We start from the raw sequence: 20,088 nt of genomic DNA on the forward strand, positions 1-20,088 counted from the left end.
AATGAATGTCAAAAAGTTTATGAAAGCTGCATTGGCAATACTGCACTTAATATTCAAGTATATTGTCAAACATATTTTTTCAAAGTATTTATAAGACATCCTTATAAAACCTTAATTTTTAAAAAAAGCTTTAGTAACTATTGGTCTCCTAACAGTTTAAAGAGAGCACTTTGACATGATTTGCTTTCCTGAATGAGAAAACGTGTATAATTGTGAATTTTCATTCAAAATTTGTACCCTAACACTTAACACAGGGAGGAAAAACAAAAACTTTTCTTGGTGACCCTGATAGGATATCTTTATAGGACCTGAAATGACAGTGCAAATGCAATTCACTAGAAAGTTCTGAACAAGATAAAATCGTTTCTGCAACTGCATACACTTGCTTGAATCATTTCATTGCATCATTGTCTCTATCACATTTGCCTCAAGTTACTGTTTCCTTGTTATACCCTTTCCAACATATATTACATCAGTTTGCTGCAATCAGTCTTTTCCTCCATACCATTGGTTGTGTTATCCGAGCAAAAAAGATGAACAATGGCTTCCAAAATCTTAGAAAAGCAACATGTGTTTGGGAGAACTGCCTTTTGCTTGTGAGGTTCACATTCTGGTCCTATTTCCTAGCCACACACCTAACAGCTTCCCTCCCCATCCCACTTTCCCTCTCCCCTCCCTGTTCTCCTCTTGGTAATATGGGGGCAATAACAGCTCCTATGTCATAGGAAGGGTAGGGGAATAAATCGATATAATACATGTAAAGAGTGAAGCCCAGTGTGTAGCATATATTAAGGGCCCAATAATCCCTGGATATTTTTGATAAATTAGATACCATTTTCATTAAGATGCAGCAAGCCTATAGGACAGCCTGGCCTTGGGAATCCTGTGGTTATAAAGCACATGTACCTCTTCAGGGCATCCACTGTCCACCCAGTCCTGCCGATGACGGTCAAATCCACTGGAACATCTTCAGAGAGGATGCAGAGTTCGGAAAAGAAAATATGGGGTGCGGAGTGCGGGGCAGAAATTAAAAGAAAAAGATCGGTAAGTAGTTGGTTCTCAAGTTTTCAGTTTAGCATAACATAAGCTTTCTTCTAGAGAACTTTTCACTGGAGTAGCAATGAGATATTTACAGTGTGGTGAGTAAGGACTCACTCCTCAGGTAGTCATGCAATTAGGATCACTCATGGCAGCAAATGACTCCAGTGACACCCACTACTCTGTGCGGGACACCTGGGTCCCCAGGCAAAGGTAAAACAATTGCTATTTTATGAAGCTGATTTCCTTTTCATTCATACTTTTTTTTCTCATCATCAAAACAAATGGTTATACACAAATATTTTTGCAGGTATCGTTTTTTTAGGATTTCAGATCTTTTTATCGGTTTTCCTTATTTTTTTTAAATTTAAGACCCATAGTCACACAAACTCTCTATTGTACAGTAAAGGACTAACTCAGCAGGTGTGGGATGCTGAGAACCTCACACTCCAAAAAAGAAGTGGCCTTTGTTTGGCTCCTGGCAGAAAACCTCTAAGCCCTTGGACTATCTCACCTGATAAGAGTGTCTTCATATATCTTGGATCTTGGGTTATGCAAGATAGTTTATGCTAACAATATGACTTGTGGTAAATGTCTGTTTTTATTCACCTGGAGACTGGGGGCCATGCTGTACCAATCTGACCTCTTTCTTGGAGGGGCTAGAGACTAGAGATGAGAACAGTCACAGAGATTTTCATACCTATGTGACTGACCTCTGTAAAAACCCTCAACACCAAAGCATGGGTAGGCTTTCTGGGTTGGCAATCCTTGGTGTGTGTTTTCACAAATTGGTGCTGGGGGAATTAAGTGCTCTCTGTGCATCTCCACTGGGAGAAGACAACCAAAAGCTTGTTCCTGGTCTCTTGTGGACTCTATCCTATGTGTCTTTCCCTGCGTTGATTTTAATCTGTATTCTTTTGCTATAACAAATGGCAGACTTGCATATAACAGCTCTTCAGAGTTCTGTGAGTCCTTCCAGTGAATCAGTGAACCTGAATATGGTCTTGGGAGCCCCTAACAACACTACGATTAGGACTTCTCTAAAAGGTCTAATTCAGCAAGCACTATTGATTTTGTTCATTCCTACGGTCTTCCTTCACTGGAATAATTTTCTGCCCTCCTTGTCCATTTGTTTTTTAACACCCAGAAATTACTATCTGGTGTCCATTCTGGTAAAGCTTCCTAATTGTTGTGATCACATCATACTTTTATTATCTAACTTTTTCCCTTTATATACAATTTCATGTGCTTACATCTTATTTACCAAGCTTGACTGTGAACATTTGAAAGCTAGGACTGGTATCATATAAAATCACACCTAGTATATCTAACACATAATTTCTTTTCCTATTAGAAATTGAAAATATTTTTGCTAGTTTGTTAAAATTAAGGATTTACATTGCCCCTGAATTTTAATACCTATGTATATTTATATATAATATATGAATCCCCATTGACAAATATTAACATAAATACATATTTTTCAAAGTGTATGGATGTCACGCAAATTTTGTTTTATATTTTCTTATAGTACTACTTTGCAACTTTTTTTTCACTTGCTTTGCAATGAGTTCACATGATGACTTTTTCTAAGAATCCTTGCCAGAGATTATATACCATGGCATGGATGAGCATAATTTAATTCGAGTGGAATGTGAAAACATCTCTACTGTCAACAAAGAAGACCAAATCTATCATTTTGCCCAGACATGATCCATTAGAGCTCAGCTATTTTATGCCTACCAGCTGTGTTGAATAAGCTTAAGTGTAGAATAAACGTCAGTGTGCGATCTACCATCCCAAGTTTGAGAATCCCCTGTGGGTCAAGGGCATCTCCGGTTACCCAAAGAGATTTGACATTTGGAGTCTGTTTAATTCCAGATGAATTAGATGGCTGTTCCTTCTTCTCCTTTTCTCTTTCATGTTTGTTTAAATATTTAAAAATGTACTGACATTCTCTTTTGCAATGGGGATATATCGATTTTCTAAAAAAAACATATTTTGGGAGCCACCTAATCACAACTCATTTTGAGAGTTACAAGTAAATAAATGGAACAGAGAATTTTTAAAACACATTCATTTACCCTACCCCAGATGTTCTCAAAGCCAGTGGGAACTAAGTTAAGAAATTCATTCTTTTATTCACAATTGATTCCCTACTAACTGACCTGCAGTTTACGAATTGCTAGGGTACGAAGGATTGAGAATGGCAAAACACAAAACATTTGACTTGAAAAACTCATGCATTTTTGTAACTCACAGTACCTTAAAAATGAACACAAAGGGACACTGACTTTTTAGTATTTTTCTAACCTAATAATCTATATTGCATCCACAAGCAATTCTAAACAAAAGGGTGTATGTACATGTCTATGCATGTCTGTACATGTGTGTTTGTTACAAATCACTAAGAAAAACAACCTTTATATTATCTCTGAATTCTAAAAAAGAAACCCCAAATATCCCTTTTAAGAACACTTTCCTTTCTCCGCTGAGCCACTGTGTTGTTTTTTCTAAAATCCAATGGTATTAACCCTATCATGCTCCAGCATATTGATTTCCTGACATTTTAAACAGTGTTCAGGCTCTCTCCTACACCGGAGTCACCTAGTATTTCTGTTGAGAGCAAATCCTTCAATGTAGCAGAATAAGATTCTCTGGCAGTTTGGGTTCAGCAATTGTCACTGTAAATGAGCACGCCAGGTGATTCTTACTAAACTGAAATTTCATAGCCCAGGACTTCCTGTATGAAATGCCTATATGGCAGCCCCTCCTGCCCATCCCCCACAACCTGTTCTCATGCCCCTTGGTGCCCCTGCCTGAATGTGCTGTGCTCTTTCATCTCTCTGCCTTTGAACATGCTCTTACTTATGTCTGGAATATCTTCTTTGTCTCTAATTAGTAAATCCGATTCAACTCAAACCTATCTTTTCTAAGAAGCATCTCCTTTTTTTCCCACTCAGAAGAGTTAGCAACCCTTTCTCAGTGCACCCCCCCCCGCCCCCAATCAAGTGATAGTGTCTACTATTATACTCCAGTGTGCTGCTTTTAGTTTATTTTAGACTTTGGGAGTACATGGTTCAAAGAGGGGTTGGAGTCAAACTGCTTGAGTTAGAACTTTGGTTTGGGCACAAAACGGGAATGAGATCTGAGGCAAGTTATTTTTCCTATCTACATTTGTTTCCTCATCTGTAAAATGAAGTAAGGGAGGTTATGTATGGACTAAAAGTAGTGTTTGGTACATAGTCAACATTTAACAAACATCAGCTGTTTTTAATCCCCCTCCCCCCATGCTTTTGAAGTAAACGTGTAGCAAGGTCGGCAATTGTTGAAAATGAGTAAGCGAGATTTTCATTTTAGAGTCAGCATTTTGGAAAATGTTTAGGAATTAATTCTGTGCCCCATATTAATGTGAAATGGATGCTATACTTAAAGTTCTTCATCATCACCTTTGGGACTTAGTATTATAGAATCTTAAGAGAGAAAATCTAAGTTGCTCTCAAACATGGGTCAAATCTTTATCCAATATTTATAAATAGAGATTATGTTGTTTTGCAAATATTCCTCAAAGATTGATTTCATTAAAGTCTGAGCTCCTATGACAGGTTTCCAATGTTTTTCTTTTCAAGTTATTCTTCTCTTCTCAGCATCACCTAATTCTAAAACAAATTGATAGAGAGCTGTACTTCAAATTAATTGTACTATTCTCCACCTAATTTCAATGGGGTGCTGGTTTCAAAGTCCCCAGGAACTGCATTAAGTGAACCCCATTAAGTAAGGCAGCCTAGAAAACAGAATACTCTCCTGGCTTGTTAACCAATCAAGAGATTAAAGTGTAAATTTCATCTTTAATTTATCTCAGTTCTATAGAAAGGATTTCACAAATATGACTCATTTTGCAAGAGTAATACATTCAGGTGAAGGAAATAGAGTAAGTGTGAAAATATATACATAAAGATTAAAAATAAAGTGCATCTCTTACTGCACAATTAAACATGTCATTTCACCATTGAGATGAAACATCTGCAATAGAGAAGTTAGGAAAGAAACTTTGCAGGATCTGAAGACTTGGTTAGGAGATTGTTTCTAGATCAGGGGTCAGCAAATGTTCTCCTGAAAAAGCACCAGAGAGTAAATATTTTAGGCTTTGCAGGCTATACAGTTTCTGTTCTACCAACTTACCTCTGCTACTGTAGCTCAAACGCAGCCACAAATTCGTAAAGAAATGGGTGTGGCTGTGTTCCAATAAAACTTTATTTACAAAAACAGGAAATGGATAAAATTTGGCCCACTTTCCGTTGTTTGCTGGCCTCTGTTCTAGACTGTTATATAAAAATAAAGATCTGTAAAATTCTGAGAACTAGAGCAAATACTTCATCAAGGTGTCTCATGATTTAAATGGTCCTTGCAGCTGTATGTGTATTTAACAGCGTGTGCTATCTTAATGGAAAAATCAATTGTACATTTAATAAATTTTTCCCCCACAGTCTTCAAAAGTGTGAAAAATGATCCTCCAGCATCAAAAAATGGAAAGATGCTTTAACAAGGAAGCAAAAACACTATAGGTGAGAAACAAGTCCAATGATAAATTTTATGATTAGAACTAATAAGATATTTTCTCATTAGATAAAATAGGTGATAGGTAGTATGGGGCTGTAAGAAATGGGGAAATTATTTTATTTTGAAATACTAAGAACTTTAACTGGAAAACTAGGTAATAAAATTGAAAATGTTGATTATGATAATTATTCTCAATATAAAAAATTAGTAAAAAGGCACCCCTTGTATCCCATATGGGGCATTCTTGTTTTCCCAATTGGCCTCAGGCATGAGATGGATGATTTCACTTCTAAAACTACTTCTCCTAGAATTGAGAAACATGATCTTAAAATTTTCCAGAATTTCCATGCCTGAACCACTCATTACCTAGTGTTCTCGGAATGATAGATAAATCTAACTACACAGTAATCTATTACAGAGACAGTATTGTAAGGCAAATTATGAAATTTTATATCATTCTAATATGCAAGTGTGGAGTTTGTTGTCTTTTAATAAAAACTCTTGATGTTAGTGGCAGCTCAGAACCATAATCCAGTGCCAATAAGAATAGTGATCTGCAAAATGCAGAAGTTTTGTAGAGGAGTTACAGATGGAAAATTGGGTTCAAGTCGTCTAATATTTAACATCCAGAATGTTGTCTTTTACATGTGGCAGAGTAGGTGTTATCCCAATGCTAAAAAATCATTAATTTTATTGCCGCCCAGTCTTTATTGAAGGTATATTAACTTACACCTATGTATTAATCAAATTGGAATCATAGCTCGTGGATAGCATGCTTTTCCACAGTAATAATAGAGTCTGGGCATTTTTCCATGTCCGTAAATATCCCTTGAGAGTTAATTTTTAATGGCAGCATATACTCCATCATATGGCTTTATAAAAAATTTATTTAACCTACATATAAGAATACCTATGTCATTTTAAAACTTATAAAAATATTCATCATCATCCTTTCTGGAATTTGACAAGTGAAAAATGATATATCTTACTGTAGTGTGCATTTCTTCCATTATAGATGACGATAAACTTTTAAAAAATGTTTATTGGCGGGGCGCCTGGGTGGCTCAGTTGGTTAAGCATCTGACTTCGGCTCAGGTCACGATCTCACAGTTCATGGGCTCGAGCCCCGCATCGGGCTCTGTGCTGACAGCCAGCTCAGAGCCTGGAACCTGTTTCAGATTCTGTGTCTCCCTCTCTCTCTCTGACCCTCCCCTGCTCATGCTGGCTCTCTCTCTCTCAGAAATAAATAAAACATTAAAAAATTTTAAAAAAATGTTTATTGGCTATCTGTATTCTAAATTTTTGAATAGTATATTCATTTATTTCCCCTATTTTATATGATTAGGTTATTTGTTTTTGTAATTGTTACAGGATTTCTATAAACTAAGATCAGTAAATTCTGTTAAATATATTGCTTGTCTGTAATTTGCTATTCAATTCTAAATATGATTTTTTGTCATTAAACAATTTATATTTTTATATTGCAATGTTTGCTTTTCAACCTTTCCTTGCAAGATTTATTTCTTTGCTTTTGTGCTCATCAAGGCCTTAACTACTTCGGCATTAAGTAAAGTTTGTCATACTCTCTGGTTAGTCCATTATTTCCCTTTTTACTTTTAATTCTTTAATCTATTTTAAATTTATTTTGGTACATGGTATAAAGAACCACATCTAAATATACAAATTTTATTAATATAGATGGCTGAGAGTCCCAGGATCATTTGCTGATTAGATCTTTATCCATTGTTTGAACTGCACATTTTCTTATGTAATAAACTCATATGCTAAGGTCTACTTCTGAAATTGTATAACCTTCCATTGATTGCTTTGTTCTTTCTTGTACAATTCCTATAATTATCTAATCATTATGGTTTTATATCATGATTAACACCTAATAGTTTAACTCTTCCATGATTGATCGTATTTATAATTATTTTCTTGAGTAGTTTCACTCATTTATTCTTCTCTGTGACTTTTACAATCACATTCTCACATTCCAAATAGGAGTCCTATTGTGAATTTGGAAAAATTAATGTGGAAATAATTGACATCTTAACTAGATTCTAGGTTTTCATCCAATAAAATGTTTCTTTCAGATCTTCTTTTAAGTGCCTCATCAAACTTTAATTTTTTTCCTTATATAGGGACTACACATTAAGTTTGTTAGTAATTATTTTATCTGTTTGCTACTATTAAAGAGCTTTAATCATTGCATTTTCTAAATGGTTATTTCTGACATGGAAAGCTATTGATTTCTGTGTACTTGTTTTGTAACTTGTACCTTTATTTACAAATAATGTTGCTTCTCCTTTTCAATAGTCACATCTTATATTTACATTTCTTTTCTCTGTGCATTAACCAGAAATATAGAGTTCTATTACAAAATAGCAACAGTCACATCTTTACTTTCTTCTTTATTTGAGCTGGAATGTCTCTGGGCTTCAGGGTTCAATATATTTTTTTCATGGGTGTGAAATAATATTTATTATTGTGTTAAAGCACATCGTTCTATGTCAGTCTGCTTTTTTACTTAGGAAACAAATGTTGGATTTTATAAAATATTTTTTCCATCATTTTCCAAGATGAGCAAATGATTTTTGCTACTAGTGCTATTAATTACATTAATATATTTCTTTGAACTATAGAATAAATTTATTATTTGGTCATGTTTTCATTATTTTAATTCTGTGGGTTTTGATTCTTGGGTTCTAAAATTCTGTACTCCTAAATAATACAGGATATCTATGAATAACCTACAGCTATTATCACATGTAATGATAAAAGACTTAATGCTTTCTTCTCAAGATCAGAAACAAGACAAAATGGCTACTCTCACCACTTCTAATCAACAATGCACTGTGCAGCTGAAGAGTCAAGAAGAAGTTAGAACCCTAGAAAGTGAAGCTTTGGGACCCTATCAAATCATGAATTGCTTCCTGCTTTCTTTCCTATAAATGCAAAGTAAAATGAGAAGTCAACTCATAGCTTGATGAAGAGCCAAAAAACAGGCAGCCACCAGATTACAGAAGAATTAGTAAACAGCCAAGACTCACAACAACCCTCATTAGATATACAAAGTAATAGTCATTATAATTTTGGAAAGTTTAAAAGTAATGCTTTTACTTAGTAGAATGACAAAATCCGCTAATTCCCAAAGGGTATCGTAGGGTTAAATGTGTAGAGTTAAACGGGTCAACGTTTTGGGCAGGGTGGAAATGACAGGCTACTGGAGGTATTCTTTTTACAACCCTGGGGTTAGTGCATATTGCTAAATGAAACCAGGCATCTGTAGTCCTAGAATGTCTGTCGACATGCTCAGTTTCAGAAGTCGGCTCTAGCATTTGACGTGACAGTAGCCAGCATGGTTTCCTTGGTGCTTTCCCTTCTAGGTGATCTAACCCATGCTGCCTTCTGAGGGAAGTGCCCTGATTCCTTCTCCCAAGTGCAACCCCAATCAAGGGTAGAGCACCTTGCCTGATGACACATTTGTTATCCAGTAAAGATTACACAGTTAAGGATGAAGTCTTCAGTTTACCGGGGGCTCTTAACATTTAAGATTAAGCTTCCTGGGGCACATGGGTGGCTCAGTCAGTTAAGCATCCGACTTTGGCTTAGGTCGTGGTCTCATGGTTGGTGTGTTCGAGCCTTGTGTTGGGCTCTGTATTCACAGCAGGAGCCTGAAGCCTGCTTCTGTTTTTGCATATCTCTCTCTGCCCCTACTCCACTCTCTCTCTCTCAAAAAATAAATAAATACTAAAAGATCAAGCTTGCTATCTCAGCATCATGAACACAGTATTTCTTTGTTGACTGATCTTAAATATGGCTTTGGCAACTAATCTGAGTCTGGCCAAAAACACGTTTTAACAGTTTGGCTCCTTATTTGTGAAAGATTTTCAACTTCTTTGGAAATACCATAACTCTTTAAAGAAGATAAATGACAATCTGAAGCTGAGGAATGGTAATTGAAGGAAGACTATCAAGACAATTAAGTAGTTTCAATTTGTTTCCTCAAATGACATATGCATGAATAAGATGTCACGTGGTTTTTATTTTAAAAAAGAAAGATTGTATTTCTTGGTGATTACTTCCAACAGTGAAATTAATAATCTTACAACTTTCAGAATGTTCGTATTCTGTTAAAAAAAACAACAGTATTTTCCACTTAACTAAATGTGCAACTTTGGCATCTTGTATCTGGACATCATACCAGCACATCCTGAAAAAATTGGGAGCATGGTACATTGTATCACATTAGAAAAGAGAACTTCCTTTGCCATATTCGACTCTCTTTCTGAATCCTGGCGGTAAGAGCAATGGAGTCTCTAGACTTGAATATTAATAATTAATAACTTGATTACTCATTTTCAACATGCTACTGAGACACTGCCAGAAAACAACAACAACAACAACAACAACAGTGTCTCATTTAATATAGTTACAATGGGGAAAAGTAGGGGAGGAAAGTTGAGGTTACCGACAGCGGGTCAGAGCAAGTTAAAAGTTGATGTGTTTTCACAGACTGTCAGGTACTCACCCCAACCTGGCAATATTCCTCACAATTACTTGCACTTGAATACTGCAAAAAGTTAAGGCTATATTATTTAGTGGAAAAAGCATGAGTTTTAGAATTGCATACATAAAACTGGGTTCAGGTCTTGACTGACATTGACTGTGAGCCATGGCAAGTAATTACCTGAGATTTGGTTTCTGGAGAGTCAAACTTCCCTGTGTTCTAGTGAGAATTAAATGGGATAATATGGAGGAAGCACTCTTCTGTTGTTTGACCCAGTAGGTGCCTAAAAAATGTATGCTATTTTATGCTTTTTTTTTAACCTTCCATGGAACCTAGCCCTGGTCAAAAGTGTTTACTGGGGAAAAAAAGAAAAAAAAAAGACACTGTAATCAACTCTATAACTGAAAATCTATATGATATTCTGTAAGTCCTGGCTCAGCTTCTTTAGTCACAAAAGCAAAGGTTCTTTAAAAAAATCCCTTGAAGATGAATGAATTTTTTTCAGAATTTAAGATTTTGCCAAGCATTCAACTTTGCTATCTTGGTACAACAGAAGTGAGAGTTGAATCTTGAGGGGGGAGAAAAAAAGATTGCTCCTCCTGGCTGTGAGCCATTGAAGCTAATAGTCACAAATAAAACTCCTGGATATTTTAAGGATTCCAACTTTTGACGCCCTTTTAAAAAATTTCTTGACTTCATATCAAATGTTATACTTGAATGGCACCTTCAGATGCATAAAAGTAGACAGAAAGGGCAGTGACTTTTACTTTGTTGTTGGTTCAGAGAAAGGACCATAAAGTCTTGGGGGTTTAGGTGTGCGGTGCCTCCGTAAAATGCTATCCTTCCGTCAATAAATTTTTATTCCATGGTGCTCAGATAAATGGCCTCCTGGTCTTTCAGAGTTGTCTATCTTCCTTAGGAACATCAACGACACATGAATCAAGTCACCTCTGTTCTGCCAAGATAATAAAGTTAGACTCTGGCAAGGAACTAGAAATCCCATTGATGAGCCAATTGACTCATTCAAAAAGAAAAGAGTATTTATCCTAATTTAATTTTTGATATATAAACAGTTTCAGAATTTTACTTAGTATGCTGAAATTTGCAGAGAAGTGGATAAAGATGGTGTTTCTAGTTTCTCAGAACCATAGCATGACCTTTACCCCCGTTTTGAGCCAAAAACACTTAGGAAAGGACTATACAGGACACAGGAGACCATTCTGTTTGCCACCATCTCTTCAGGAAGTGTAACCAATAAACTAAACCAGACAAATAAATGCCTTTTTCTCTCTCATGTTCTCTCTCTCCCTCTCTTTCATTGCATAAGAGATAAAGTGTTTCTAGTCACAGTGGATTTGGGTCCTTGCAAATGATCTGAAGAGAGAATGGTTGGATTAGGAAAGTTAGGATTTCTAAGTAGAAAAACCTGCAGCAATCACAGATTTTCAAGCTCTGCCCAGAGTCCAGGGTTCAACGTTGTAGAGGGCTTCACTGACTGATGTCATGGGCGAGAAGGAGTTGGGAGGGCATGGCTGTGAAGCCCCTACCAGATATAATTTTATCTGTTTTGTATTTCAAGATAATTTTTCAAAAATGATTCTCCTGCTTGAGAAGAAAAAGGTTGAAAATCATTTTATTTAAGCATTTGTATACCTCACCCCATTCATTAATCTAGGCCTGTTATCACTATATTTTACAATGTAATTAAATCTTTCAGACAAGTACTGTGAGCTCATTTAAAATATGATAACGTAACATCAAAAGGAACTCCAAAAAGAGAAGCAAACATTTTTTTCCTTGTTTTCTCTGTATGCCTCTAGAAGATGTAATTTAAGGCATTATAATATCAGATGATAGTGCCAGAGTGAGTCTTATAATGACCAGCAGAACACTCTTTTTTAAAAGATATTTGTTTAATGATTTTTTGAAAATGCACTTTATTCTTCAAAAAATATTATATTTGTGAGATAACTTTTCTGGGATCTGAGTTAAATTAGAATATCTTTTTTAGACATGTAGTGGTCCAAATTCATTAATTTACATTCATCATTCAACTTGGAAAAGTGTCATTGTTCCATTTCATCAATTTATTTTTGATTAAAGAACATTATATTTCTCCAGTCATATCAGCTCATGGTGAATTCAGTGTCATCCTCTAAAGTCTTAAGTTTGATTATTCCAACTAAAAGTAAATTGATTTTGGTAGAAATATTTCTAAGACTTCTAGAGTTCGCTGCAATGTTATACAAGATGGGTTTTCTTATTATTTTAAAATTACATGTGAGAGAATCTTGAAAGATATATACATATAGATATATACTATATAAAATAGGCTATGCATTTTAAGCAGCGGCTTTTAGTATATAAAACTTTGTTTTCTCTTTAAAATTTTTGTTATTCTCTCATTATAAATCTGTGAGCTCACCTGGAAGGGTCTGTTTCTAAGATTGTACTCGGTCTTTCTGCAGATTACCAAAAATGTATTAGTAAATTCATTCCACTTTAGGGAATGATTCTGGTCATAAAATAGTGTTCTGCTTCCTCATTTCTTTGCTTTATTCTACATCAGATTTGCCAGGCATATAAAATATCAAATTACTAAATGCTAATTCTATTAGAGTTTTATGCAGCTCATGTGTACAAATGTTCTATGTCTTATTAAAGGCAGCAAAAAAAAGAAGGATTTTAAGAACTTGGGTGTGAAGCAATTTTCTGCTTCATAAAATACAGTTAGTGTCACCTTATGTTAACAGAAATATTCTTGGATACGTAGTTTTTTTCCTCAGATTTGCTTTTAATGAAACTGAGTTGGTATTTCAGAGCACACCCCTTTAAGCCAGATAAAAATATATTTAAAGCAAAAGCAATACAAGTGTAGCAGAATGGATATCTAGACCTGAATCTTCATATTATTCTCCCAGCTCACAAGACCCATCAATTCAATGTCAAAATCTTTTTTAGCATTCATTTTGAAACACTAGGATGTTATTTTGACCTGATCCTTCATTTCCTGCCCACGGTTTCCTTAGGTGATAATCATTAGAATGAACTCATTTATCTCAATGTCTCTGTTACTTCAGTTATATAACCAGAGAGTCAATATTTTCTTCCAAAGCAATGTATTGAGAATACATACTTTACTTTTTTGTTTTCATTAAACGTATTTGTAGTATTGTCCTCCCTTTATCTGGTAAACTTTTCCTGTTAAAGGCCAGATAGTAAATCCCTCTGTCTTGTGGGCCATTTGGTCTCTGTGACCGGAATTCCTTTATGGAGAATAACTGAACTGACGTAGGAATTTCATCTCTGCCTCAGGCCCTGAATATACAAACGCAACCACAAGGATTCCTAGAGTTTGGTGTCAGGGAGGGTGGCCATACAACTTATGAACAACTGCAATGCTTTTGAGAGAGGGAGAGAGAAAGAAATGGAGCATGGGGTCAACAGGCCTAACAAAGCCTGTCTGTCCTGAGAAAATTGTGCATGTGGTATTTGGAAACACACCTGATGCTCACACTTTACAGGCCTATTTACTAATTCTGTGTTTGCGGTCAGTCTTTGCAGTCAAGACTTCTTGTATATTTCTCTCCTATCATGTGGGCATCCTTGCTGACTGTTATTTTAGACAATCTAAGTTTATGTTTGCATACTGAAATTTAAATCTCTGAAGTATTTTATGCCCATGCTTTTGAAATACGGCATCAAGGATTACTGCCTCTTTCGGTAGACTGAGTGCACGAGTCTGAGGGTGGAACAGAGGTCTATTTTTACTCCATCTTTGATATAGGGGTAGAAAACTTGACATGGAAAAAGTGATACAGGATTAATTCTCCTATAAGAAATAAACTCTTTTACACTATTTTTACTGCATATAATTTTTTTTATATATTTTTATTTATTTCTAGGAGAGAGAGAGAGACAGCGTGAGCAGGGGAGGGTCAGAGAGAGAGGGAGACACAGAATCTGAAACAGGCTCCAGGCTCTGAGCTGGCAGTCAGCACAGAGCCCGATGCGGGGCTCAAACCCATGAACCGTGAGATCATGACCTAAGCGAAAGTCAGACGCCCAACCGACTAAGTCACCCAGGCGCCCCTTGCTGCATGTAATTTTAATGAATTACTTACAAATTTTTTTTTTCACATTAGAACTCTGTGTGCTATTTTTATTACCTTCTCTCAATTCACGTTTTTTGTTTATTTCTTTTTTCTGAGGACTTTATCTTGCCAATTGTGCACTTCGCACAAATATAACCTCAATATTTGTTAAAGGAAACTTTGTATGTATCTTTTACAGCAAACTATTCAAATCAATTTTGAGAGATGTTAGTGTAAATAAGTTAATAAGATCCTTTTGGTAGGCAAGGGAAGGGCCTCCTCCCCTTCCTGATGGATGTCTGCTTTGGATTACTTGACAAAGCCGCATATGCTAACACCAGGCATAGAACCCTAAGTAAGAAATTCCAACCTTAGCATGTATTTATTTTTCTCTTTATCTCTGCAACCTTCCGTCCTTCACAAGTTTTTTATTTTAAATCCTGGCTCCACCAAGTTATTAGTTTCATGACCTTGGCTAAGCTCCTCAATGTTCCTAATTTCTCATTTACTTAATCTGTGAAACAGGGAACTGAACACTTACCTCTGGATATGATTACAGGGGTTGGATGAGATAAAAGAATTAAAAGACTTCAGTGGAAATGAAGGCTTTCCTGTGATGAATGACCCAGGGTAAACACCGAGGCAAAGGCAGCTGATATAACTACGTTAAGCACCTCCCTATGTAAGGCATTCTCACCCTTACACCAAACCCCTTGTCCTTGCTTTCAAAGCTCATGGGAGTGAGCAGCAGTGGTGGCAGCCAATCTGGGTAAGGATAAAATAAATCTGCTTGCTGGTGAAGTGCAGGGGAGGGAGGGAGGGATGAATTCTGATCAGGGCACAGGTCAAAATAGAGGCCTTCTCTGGTGGTCGAAGATGTTATTTTAGGAAAGTAAAATCTGCATTTTTAGGACAACTTATCATTAGAAATCATTGCAGCCAAGGTCACGATTCATGGAGAGAATCATTCCCCCTTGACTATGAATTGTCATTGAAAGAAACATTCTAGAGCTGAGAGGAAAGAGAAAGTGACTCTCTAGGAAGGAGGGGAAAAAAATGGGTTTTACTAATCCAGAATTGGCAAATCTCTCTGTGGTATCCCAGAGAAGGAAATTTTGAATGCTAATTTTGTTCAACCATAAGTCTTATTTTTTCCTGAAATAACTTTCTTCTTTGTTTCCCTAATAATGGATAGCAGCTCAGTGAGACTGCCCTAAAATCATATGAAAAGATAGATCTTTAGAATAGCATTACCTAGATGTTCTTACAGCTAAAGAAACAATGGGATCATTACACACATTGCCGACTTACTGGGTTTTCTGCACTTTTCCACCAATGACAGCATTCCATTCATAAAATTTCCCTCAGAACTCTAGGCAGGGTAAGATTGGCTCTCTTGACTCAGGACTTGATAGTAAATCAAGTCTTTAACATTTAGACAATTTCATAAAAATCTTAAGTAAAGGAGTATGTTTGTGTCAAGAAATATGACACAGTCACATTTCAACTTTCTCGGGGATAAATTTTAGCAGAAAGCAAAAAAAAAAAAAAAAAAAAAAAAAAAAAAAAACCCCAAAAAATTTTTANTCAGTAACTATCCCAATGACATTTTAATCATTTTCTTACACAAGTCTTTTAAAGAGCTGGCTTGAATATGAATGTATTGTATTTTGAATATCCTTCTATATTTTCACACTAGATTCCCAGCCAAAGAAACAATTAAACCATAAACTACTAATTATATGTTTTCTTTTTTACCATATTATGTCTTTAAAACATGACTGCTAACCTAAGGCTCCTCGATTTTCAGCGTTCATGTCAGTTTTTTTTTTTTTTATTTTAACAGAAGCTAACTGTGAACTTTGTCTTTTGCTAAAACTTTTATTTCCTTGTCCTTTAAGGATCATATTTTTGTCATAATAATTCAACACCTACTGTTTTTAAAACCAAAATTGAACAAAATCAATTTCATTCTTGGACAATTAATTTCTCGTTATATATTAGTGCAAGCAAGCTAAGGGAATGGAATATATAATTTAGCACTAAAATCCTCCATTTTTGGACACTCCATACATTTTTTTTGTTCCATGTGTTGACGTTAATAGTTTCCAAATTATAACCATATAAAATGCAGTCGCCACAGTCAGCTAACACAGAAGCAAAACTTGAAAATCACTTGGATACTCTTGAAAAAGCAGCTATAAACAGATGTGATGCTAAATAATTCTACAGATTTTATTTCTAGCTTGCCAAGTGGCAGTCAGATGGAATGTGAACACAGCATTCACTGCCTGGAAAATCAAAGACAGCTAAAAAGAATGCCTTGAGATTTCAGGTGGGACTTGGGAACCTAGAGACTTGGCTGAAACACCTGTTGCTTTCGAGTCTGGGAAGCTCTTCTGTATTCACAACCATCTTCAAAGACTGGCAGATGGCCAGTGGCAAAAAGGAGACAGAGGCCAAAATGCAGACTAGATGATTGACAGATAGATGTAAAGATAGATAAAAATATAGTTCAATACTTAAAAAAAAATAGAATTACATGCATTTTATATCCAAAAGGCTGGCAAATCAACGCCATTTCTCCAGAGGAAAGAAATGCAGTCTATATATTCAGAATTGATCATTTTCTGCTCCTGAAAGTTTCTTTAACTTCAGAATTTTCTGAAAGACTATCCAAAATTTCCTAATCTACTTTAACATGTACATTTCCTTTCTTTGTTTTAAATATACATATATATTTGCTAGTTTACTGATTGATTCAGTGTAGGTAATAGGTATGTATGATAAAAATTCAAACGCTACAAGAGAAAATCTGATGAAATGGTAATATTTTCTCTGTATACCAATTTCCGATTTCTGGCAGTTTCCCCAAAGGTCAACTGTAACTAGTATCTTATGGGTCTTTTCAAAATTATTCTCTATATCACAATTTTTGCTTTCATGTAATGGATAAAATAACATCATAGCTCATTATACTGTTACAATTAATTCACACAAAAAGAATTAGTACACTTGTTAAATCTAGATTTGCAATGCTCAAAAGGAAAAAAAATAGGCTTTAATTTTGTATTCTTAAAAACAACTTTGTTTATGTTGTATTTCAAAACAAACTCATTAACTGAAATGCTAAGATTCTTTATTTAAATTTGAAAGGATTATAAATTGCACTAAAATAAATTCAAAATTCAATTCATCTCTCACAAACATTGCACATCTAAAACAATTATCTTGGCTGTATGGAATTTCTAGAAGCACCATAAGTTCTTTTAGAACAGTGAATCTCTACTTTGAGAGTGTAGTTTTTTTAAAAAAATTCAGAAAACAAACATGTTCCAAAGATTTTAACAAGTTAACAATATTCCAAAGTCTGATTTATTTTATATTCTGTACTATCAAACAAAAGCTTATTTTCTTTTATCAACATCTCTTTCATTAACTCTGAATAGATTTTTAAAAAATTTTTATAATGTTTATTTATTTTTGAGAGAGACAGACAGGGAGACACAGAATCCAAAGCAGGCTCTGAGCTGTCAGCATAGAGCTCAATGCAGGTCTAAAACTCAAGAACCACGAGATCATGACCTGAGCTGAAGTCAGATGCTCAAACAACTAAGCCATTCAGGTGCCACCCTCCACCCCCTGAATAGATTTTAACAACAAATATTTTTATCTTCAAAACGTTTTTTCTACATTTCTCTATTCCAAAGGAAAAATTAGAGTTTCCACACAACTTTGGCATAACCATTGCAGGCTTCCATGACTCTCAGCCCATTTGTGCAAGATCAGCATTCCCACTGTGCTCCACTTAGATCACCTCAGGATCCTCTGAAGAGGTTTATTAAAAGGTTCAGTCCCTTAGGAGGAACTTAACGGAGGACCATGGGGGAGAAGAAGGGGAAGAATAGTGGGGGAGAGGGAGGGAGGTAAACCATGAGAGACTCTTGAATGCCGAGAACAAACTGAGGGCTGATGGGGGTGGGAGGGAGGGGAAGAGAGGTGATGGGCATGGAGGAGGGCACTTGTGGGGATGAGCACTGGGTGTTACATGGAAACCAACTTGACAATAAACTATTTAAAAAAAAGGTTCAATCCCTTGACTCCACTCTGGACCTATTGAATATGAATCCCTTGGTGAGATTCAGGGAAATTTGCATTTTAACAAGTTCCTGTGGCAATTCTTAACTGTATTAATATTTGAGAACTACTGAACCTACAGTCACTCAGAATTAAAGAATATAAGAATCAAATATACCTAGATGAGATATGCATTTCACATTTCAGGATACAAAGTCAAAGAGCTTTATTGATTTGTCGAAGATCAGTCAGCTAATTTATGTCTGGACCATTAGGTATTCAGGAATCCAATCTATTCCACCCACGACAACAAAACATGACTGCCTCTCTACTATGAATTTTGGGAATTGTGATTCCTTTTCAGTAACTCAGGTATGCTTCCTCAATTCTGGGCTCTTCCTGAACCTTAGCTGGTTGGTACTGCCTGACACAGAAAGCCCAATACACTTAACAAGAACTCATTAAAGAGAATCTCATTTGGTCTAGGTTTGGGCTACTGTGGTCACCAGTTTCAGACCTATGGGAAATTTGTTCATTCCTGTGGAGTGTCTAATTACAGCTTAATGTTTTTCTAATGTCTTCAGTCAGAAATGACAGCTTTCTCTTCCTCCTGTCTATCATGACTAGGGAGCATACAATAAAGGATTCCAATTAACTTTTCTTCAATTAAATAATTTTCTTGGATCTGCTATTTCATAAAGGACATAACTTTATATCAAAGACAAAAATAGAATTATGTTAGTTATAAGCAGCTTCATAGTTTGCATTTAAACCTGATATTCAGTTTTTTGAAAACGTTACCATTTTCGGCTATCAAAATATTACTGATCAGTAATTCTGATAAGCAGATGGAGGCTATTTCAACTTGAAAGGAAGTCAGCATATTGAAACATAGATCAATAAAAATTTATTTAAAATTCTTAAAGCTTGGTGAGTTCTAAATTTTTTTCATATTTGTTTTCTTATTTATCTATTTATTTAGAGCACTAGTCTGACAACAGGAGAGAGAGAGAGAGAGAGAGAGAGAGAGAATCCCAAACAGGCTCCCACACTGACAGAGCAGAACCTGATGCAGGGCTCAGTCTCTCAAACCATGAGATCATGACCTGAACCAAAATAGGGTGGGATGCTTAACTGGCTGAGCCACCCAGGTGGCCCAAGTTTGGTGAGCTTTAAATATCCATCTGAAATTAGGGCATTTCCAAGTAGAACTTTATTTTACCCCAATCCATTGAAATAAGGCTACAATTATAATTAATTTCGAGTCACAGCTGCTGGATTTCCCAAATAGCTTCTGTTTATTAGGTCTGTACTTTATACCTTATCATCAAAGCCAATGGGTTTCCTTATGTGAAAGAATCATGTAAATGTGTAGTCTACAAGTAGCCTCAAATATGAACTGAAATCATAATGTCAAAAGGGCTATAGGCTAATGCTTTGCCCAGGATATAAAAGGTACATTTAAACAAGTACAATTATACTCTACTGACTAATCTTAATTTTACAAATTTCAGAGTGTGACATGTCCTTTGGCAATTGTGTTTTCTGATCCTTTCTTTTTCAGTCTTAAAGTCTTGGACTAAATTAAGACTTACAACTAAATTAGACTAACAGAATGCTTTACATGACCCTCTAGGGATTACAGTGGAAATGTACCTTACTTGAGGGCTAGATATTGAGGTGAGTAAGTAGGTAAAAATCCTAATGAATCAAAATCTGTTTGGAATTCCCTTAGTACAGCTCTTTCAGAAGACTACCATTCTTCTTCTTTCTTAAATGTTTATTTATTTTGAGAAAGAAAGAGAA

The 20,088-nt window shown here is 35.6% G+C and overlaps 1 protein-coding gene across 1 annotated transcript in view; it reads right to left on the reverse strand.

Moving 5' to 3' along the window:
* PLXDC2 (plexin domain containing 2) overlaps positions 1-20,088 on the reverse strand; it is a 447,796-nt gene that overhangs the window by 70,326 nt on the left and 357,382 nt on the right. The window contains exon 10 of the mRNA XM_077772453.1: positions 907-967. Coding sequence (XP_077628579.1) covers positions 907-967 — 61 coding nt within the window. The remainder of the gene's footprint in view (positions 1-906; positions 968-20,088) is intronic.

This window comes from Crocuta crocuta, unplaced genomic scaffold (assembly GCF_008692635.1).
Source record: "Crocuta crocuta isolate KB4526 unplaced genomic scaffold, BGI_CrCroc_1.0 scaffold96, whole genome shotgun sequence".
Lineage (NCBI taxonomy): Eukaryota > Metazoa > Chordata > Mammalia > Carnivora > Hyaenidae > Crocuta > Crocuta crocuta.